The sequence below is a fragment of the Armigeres subalbatus genome, chromosome 3 (genome assembly GCF_024139115.2).
Source record: "Armigeres subalbatus isolate Guangzhou_Male chromosome 3, GZ_Asu_2, whole genome shotgun sequence".
Classification (NCBI taxonomy): Eukaryota; Metazoa; Arthropoda; class Insecta; order Diptera; family Culicidae; genus Armigeres; species Armigeres subalbatus.
Window position 1 is genome coordinate 99279569 of NC_085141.1, and position 7100 is coordinate 99286668.

General features: G+C 37.8%; 1 protein-coding gene across 1 annotated transcript; it reads left to right on the forward strand.

Moving 5' to 3' along the window:
* Positions 1-1846: 1846 nt before the first annotated feature.
* LOC134223264 (uncharacterized) lies at positions 1847-5282 on the forward strand. Its single transcript, XM_062702416.1, has 6 exons — positions 1847-2007; positions 2066-2193; positions 2252-2569; positions 3242-3452; positions 3628-3969; positions 4114-5282. Exons 1-6 carry the CDS (start codon positions 1884-1886, stop codon positions 4602-4604), a joined length of 1614 nt encoding a protein of 537 aa, XP_062558400.1. The 5' UTR covers positions 1847-1883; the 3' UTR covers positions 4605-5282.
* Positions 5283-7100: the final 1818 nt, after the last annotated feature.

Here is a 7100-nt window from a genome sequence, read left to right on the forward strand (position 1 = left end):
ACGTTAAAAATACGTTTCGATTCCAGGGTTCTTAAGTTTGTGTAGTTTCGCAATGCTTTGGATCTACGTTGTTCCAAATTGCGCAGATGGCTATTCGACCATGGTGGTTTCCTTCGAAGCAGAGGATTATGAACATGAGATTAAAACAATTGATTGAGTGTTACCTGTGAAGAACCGCACTGTCGACGTCAGGTGCAGCTGATAATGAAGTCCAATCGATTAGTGCGATAGAGTTGTTCAGCGATTCAAAATTAGTCATGCGGAAGTCAAATTCATTATAACTTTCATCCTCTTCGAGTTGGGCAAGGTGGTTGCAGGTGAGCGAGATAACGATGGCTGGGTTAAACGGATCTAGTTCTGAAGCGGATCCAGTTCAGAAAGGATCAAGCAATTCAATACTACAGTCGACTCTCCACATCTCGATGTTCTATATCTCGATATCTCGCCTATGTCGATGGTTTTCTCGGTCCCTTCAATCTACATACATTTGGGCATATTCTACATCTCGACGGCTCTCTATCTCGATGTGTTCTGGTCATATTTTGTTCAAAATTCTCTTTCCCTATGTCGATATATTCATATTTCTAGGTTACTAGACCATTTTTGGACAATAACAAACACATCAAAACAAGAGATGTCATTTGTTTTGTTGTCGTTTTTCATAGCAACGATTTGGTTGCAATGGTTCATTATGTTATGCATCTGTTTCATGTTTAGAAAGGCGAATCAGTTCAAAATACAACTGCTTGCTTGGTTTAATCTGGAACTTGATGAATCACCATAATAGTAGCCAGACGAAGAGGTTACCCAGTGGATGTCCTTCTGGTTAAAGTCTTCTAGGAGAATATGGCTATCACCAGACTTCAGGGAGTTAGCTATGTTCGTGGCAGATTCAACATGTTTTTCAAAAGAGGGATACGTCATTAGAAATCTCTGGTGCTACTTATCACCGATTGTGATCACATTACCGATCGATTCCTAATGAAGGTAAAGCTGAACTCAACCGATTAGGAACGGCGATCAAAGCACCACCTAATCGAAGTTGCAGGGTTTCGATCACGACGGTAGACGACAAAACGCTCGCAAGAAAGCTGTGTCAAGTAAATCTGGTCGTTTGCCGACGTTTGCGGGGTCCACAACACGTTTGTGGAAACATTATATATGCCAATGCCCCAAATTTCAGGTTCCTAGGGATGCCAATGGGATACCTGCCAGCATCAGGGACGCGCTTTCAAATGATACAGCCAGCATCACTGCCCTCATATGTTTCCTTAAAGATGGGGGCTCATATAGAAATATCTAAAAAATACGGCTTAACGAGCATCCCGAAGATAAGCTCGGTATTAGACCCCTCGGTCTTTCCTTGGATTATCCCAAAGCACTGGGGTTGGACCAGGCAACCCGGGAACCTTAACCCGGGTTCTAAGCCCCCTTTTTCAACCTTAACCATGGTTTCCAATTAGGTCAGCTGGGAGGGTATCACACCTCCCCCTTTCCAACAACGTCGCCTAACCCGCTCCATCTATCTCCTGGTCGTTTCATGCAGCACCGCAAGTTTGAAAATGTTAAAGTCTAACTAACTGTTGGATAAACCAGCGGTCAATCTAGCACAAGTTTTCGGAAATCTCGACCACACGTAAAGAATTCTCGTCCGGTTGGGATAAAAAATGTTATAGTTGTTTTTGCCCTACGATGCATAGTTCTTCCAAATGTAAATATTTGTTGTGATTTTAATCTTTGTACAGTTGAAAGAACAATATTTTATTTTTCAAACAACTATTAAATCAAAATAACTAACAATTACTGAAAACAACTATAGTTGAGTTAATTATGCGGCACAGTGAATCGCTTCGAATCATTTTGATCGCGAACTTTTTTCCAACATGGCGTCTGATAATGATAGTCTCGTGGAAGAAGTATTTGAAGTGGAAGTTTTGTTAGATCAAGATCTCCTTAATTTGTTGAAATCGTTCGATCTGTCTAATCTGGCCATTGATCAATTCATCAGTAAGTGAAAAGTAGCGTATTTTGATAATATTTACTAAAAATAAACAAATCATTTTAGCAAACGGCTACGACGTTGCTTCCTTGAAAATAATTGAGCGAGAGGAAATCGAAGCCCTACTCTCGCAGCCTTTGCTGGCGGATAGAACGAAATCCATTAATGGACTGAACAAATGGCGATTGTCGCAGGTACCTTTCAAGCTAAGAAATTCTTGCTTTGGAATTAACTTTTTTTGTTCAATTGCAGGGGTTGCAACCGGTAACGCGGCCGCTGAAAGAAAATAACGCAAGTGATGTTTCGCCCAAGAACGCGTCTTCATTAAGGAATCCCTTGAATGCTTGTTCGAGAAATGAATGGACTTCTGAAAAGTTAATCTGCCGATCGAAAAAAGGAATCGAAATATTGGAGAAGTTTAAAACCACCAACATTCTGTCCAAGAGGGACAGGGTTTTCATCACACACCTTATTGTCGACGAATTTGTTATTGAATTCGGCAAACTGACCCGAGAAGAGCTCTCGAGAAGATCTGCGGAGCTATCAGTTCTTTTCTCGACAATTGACCAGGTAATTAAAAACTATTTTCACCAATGTTCATCGTTTGTTATTGGATCAGCAATACAAACATAAGTTTATTTTATCTTAGTTAGGTATGTGCCTAAGTCCCAAACAAAAAAAATGTGCTGTAAAATCCTCTTTCCGTTGAATTGCGTAGGGGGTTTAGGATCATTCGCAAATTACGTAATGCTAAAATTGGCAACTTTCAATCTTCACCCACCCACCTTGTATCGCTTTTTGTATGAACCTAAAATTAAAATGGGCTGTTGAACTCTAACGAACCTCCTCTGACCCCCTTGAGTGTTACGTAATTTGTGATAGAACCTTAAACCCCAACTATCATTACAATCAGCGACATGGTTTTGGATTTTCTATGTAACGATGTGGTAAGTTTGTTGCGCAGTAATAAGATTATTTAAAACTGCAGTGTCGTTTTACAATGGTGCTTTAGCCAAACTTTCAGCTGGTGCTGTTCTGATTTAGAGATCTTCATTTGCCATACCAATACTTTAGTATAATTGAATTGCAAAAAATAATACTAGTGATTAATTTATATAATTTATCTAAAAACCTCAAGGTTCCTTTTTCTACAAGTTGTATGTAGTTTTTGAACGTACCCTTTTGAAAATGTCATGAGAACCGATTTGTAAATAAACAAAATTTTATTATTCTTTCCGGCAGCATATCTGGTATCAACCCTCAATTCACCGTGACGCAAATGGCAACAAAGTAAAATTGGGACGTGTTGCGAAAGGATGTTTATACGATCGAAACAACAACTGTCTTACCGGTAATAACTCGGTGAAAAAGTTCACGAAAACCTCACCGCCGTGCTCCGTTCATCAGGACAATTCGTCTGTGCCACTCGGAGAAAGCATCACTGAAGCAGCAGGTAATATATTTGTTCTACATGATTTGGTCAGATCACAGATTTCATAAAGCTGTAAGAGCTGAACATGTGCATCATAAACAAAATTTTCCAAATTATCCAAACAAAATGATAGGAGGAGAAGGCCCAAATGGTTTTGACTAGAACCTCACTATGTTTCCATAATTTATTTTTACAGTTACTGCGTACGAGGAAACAAAGAGGTGGTTCAAACACCATCACGACGAATGGGAAGCACTAAAAAAGCGTTGGACGGCAACCAGTGTTATTCGTTTGTATGAAATAGGCAAACAGAAACAGTCGTCGTTTCAGTGCATTTTGGAAGAGTATCCGGTGCTCCGATCATGTGATGGTTACCAGCTTGTTAAAATAGACTTCTGCCAGAAATATCCTGCAAAATCAGATCTACTATTTAATCGTTTCCTGGATTTCCGCACCCGTGCACAAGTGGTTTTCTGCAGTGAAGCGTCACCGCAGTGCAAACCGCTGTGTGATTTCCTACAGGAAAATTTAACTGATGGTAATGAACATGATTTTTTTAAATTTTTCCGTTATGTTTTGCTCAAAAATACCAAAAACTGGTTTTTGTCGTTCAAACAGCAATTCAATGATTTTTAAATAATTATTTTAATTGTGTTTTCTTTTCAATGCTTTTCTCTGACAGATTCACGTGATTGCATAACAACGCTGCTTATCTTCTACATCTGGCCAAGTACATTCATGCGCCTTCCAAACGGAACAAAGTGGAAGCCATCGCACCGGGAAGTGGCTGAAAGTTCCATAATCTTCCTGAAATCTTTAATCGACTTTGAGACGGAACTATCACGGCTCAGCAATCAGAACAGGAAAAGAGGTTTGCCCGACTATCCCGTTATTGTCGTAGTCGGGGAGGGAATCACGAGTGTCGGCCAATTCTTCGTATGTTTCAAAGATATCGCGTATAAAGCTGAGACCTTTTTAAAAGCTGTGGACATAACCTTTAAGATCTACACTGCTTATGGAATAGCGTTCCCACCAGAGGCAACAGGGCCTTGGCAGTTTATTGCAAGCTATTTATACGACTTTGAAATACCTGACGACTGCCATAGAGCCAGGATCCTCACACTCACATCAACCCTTCGTAACCATCTCACTCCAGCGTTGGCTTCAACATGATCACATGTTTCATTCCCGGCTGCAGCTGGAAGGCAACGTGCCCAGCACTTTACAGCTTGCACCTACGACGACTGCATGAGCCGATCGATGTTTATACGTGTTCGGAGCATAACTGTGGAAGAAGATTCAATGTGAGATGTTCTTATATTAATCACATTAAAAAACATATGAGAAATAACGTTGAGAGTAGAAAGCATAGAGAACATAGGATCACTGTAGGTGAATTGAATCCAATAGAATTTGAAACAGATAATACTAATGATAGTATAAGTACAATAGAAGTCGTCGAACAAGAAGAGAAAGATGATCAAAATGAACCGAGAGAACTAATATCCATTGAAAAGCTATCTCAGGAATTCGGACGTTTGAGTGTAGGATTCAATTTGAAATGGTTAAACAAAAGTTCTGTTACTCGTAAGCTAGTTTTTGAATTTCAAGAAGATGTCCGTGACAATATTTTAAAGCCAATTCAGGATGTCGTAGAAATAATGTCTGAGTCGGGGCTCATTTCGACGTTAGCAAAAAATGCTTTATCTTCAATGTTTTCGATGTTTTCGAATGTACAATCAGAATATCAATTCGTTCGTCAATTAAAAGCAATGCAACTGTATGAAGATCCCATTATCTTTACTATCAGTAATGAATTGAGACCAGGAGTGATTCACCATAAACTTGATATGATCGCTGATGAAGTGAAAGGTGTTCTTATGCCAATTTGCTTCCAACTGAAGAAATACTTGGAATCTCCAAACATGCTGGATACAATAATTAAAAATCTAAAGCCATCTCAAGATGGGGTAATAAAGTCATTGATTGATGGCCAAATATGGTCAGAAAAAGTGAAGGGCTCAGGAGAAAAAATTATTATTCCTGTCAATTTGTTCATAGACGATTTTACCACTAGTGACACAGTATCTCCCCATTCCGGTAGCACAAAAATTTGTGGAGTTTATTATTACATTGCTTGCTTACCACCATACATTCTCTCGAAGCTACATAGCATAAATATAGCTGGTTTTTTTATGTCAGAGGATCGGAAACGTTTTGGAAACAGTCAAACTTTTTATAAATTAGTTGAAATTTTCAAAGATTTGGAGATCAATGGCTTAGATGTTATATATGACGGGCAGGTAATTAAAGTTTTTTTTGCTATTGGTTTTGTCACTGGAGACAATTTGGGACTTAGTGAAATTCTTAATTTAGTGGAGTCACCTGCAGCCAATTTCTATTGCCGTGTTTGCAAAAGAGCTAAAAATGATAGAGAAAAGGATTCTAAGGAATTCGTAGAATTTTTAAGAACAAAGGGAGGATACGATGAGGATATTCAGCTAGATGATGTATCAAAAACCGGTATAAAGGGGAATTGTATACTTAACGATGTGCCTTCGTTCCATGTTTCTCATAATTTCTACTTTGATATAATGCACGATGTTTCAGAAGGCATATGTTTGTACGGGTTATCGCACTGCTTGAATCACTTTGTATATAAGCAAAAGTATTTCACTTTAGATGATCTAAATTGCCGTAAAAATCTATTTATTTACGGCGATCTGAATTCCGACAACATCCCAAATGACATTAAAGATACTAATCTTGCTAAACAGAAGATCAAAATGACTGCAAATGAAATAAATACTTTGACACGATTCTTGCCTCTAATAATAGGAAGTTTAATACCGGATTATGACCCGGTATGGCAATATTTTTGCACCCTTCTTAGAATATTCGATATAATAATGCTTTATGATATTCCGATAGAGCTAATTGAAGAATTAAAACAATTAGTTGAAATTCATCACAATAATTATATCCGATTATTTCAAGACAGTCTCAAACCAAAACACCATAATATTGTGCATTATGCGACGGCATTAACAAAATCTGGCAGTCTGCGAAGGCAGTGGGGCATGCGATGTGAAGGGAAGCATAAAGAAGCAAAACAATATTGTAGAGTAAATTACAACAAGCGCAATATCTGTGCATCTCTTATTGCAAAATTTAGTTTCAAATTTGCGTTTGATGTATATAGTAATAATTTTTTTACACCGTTTATTGACCTTCAGAAAGAGAATATTTATAAGAGCGAGCTACCAGATATATTCAAGCCACTAGTTCAATCCATTTCATGTGCAGGCACAAAAACAGTTAAAATTATTACAAATTTTATTAAACAAGGATCTGTTTATGCAAATGGAACTATTATCTGTTTAACGCAAAAATTGCTTAGAAACATTTATAAAATTGAGGCAATAATTTTGATCGATGATGAAGATATTGTATTATTATATCATTCTTATATTTCAACCGGTTTTGACGAACATTTGCAGTCTTTCTTACTTCAGCGAGAAGAAAAGATAACAGTTGTAACAAACATAGAAAAAACTAATTCAAAGCCAATTAATATACACTATGTGAATGAACAAATGTATTTGCGAATGTGTAACATTGTTAACATAAATACAAAGATTGTTGGTTGCAGAATAATAAAAAAACGTA

What these genes read in the sequence shown, in the direction of transcription:
- LOC134223264 (XM_062702416.1), top strand. Translation starts at nt 1,884, where the DNA reads ATGGCGTCTGATAATGATAGTCTCGTGGAAGAAGTATTTGAAGTGGAA. An exon ending in GGCCATTGATCAATTCATCA is followed by an intron (nt 2,008 to 2,065) that starts GTAAGTGAAAAG and finishes AAATCATTTTAG; the next exon opens with CAAACGGCTACGACGTTGCT. An exon ending in TTTTCTCGACAATTGACCAG is followed by an intron (nt 2,570 to 3,241) that starts GTAATTAAAAAC and finishes TCTTTCCGGCAG; the next exon opens with CATATCTGGTATCAACCCTC.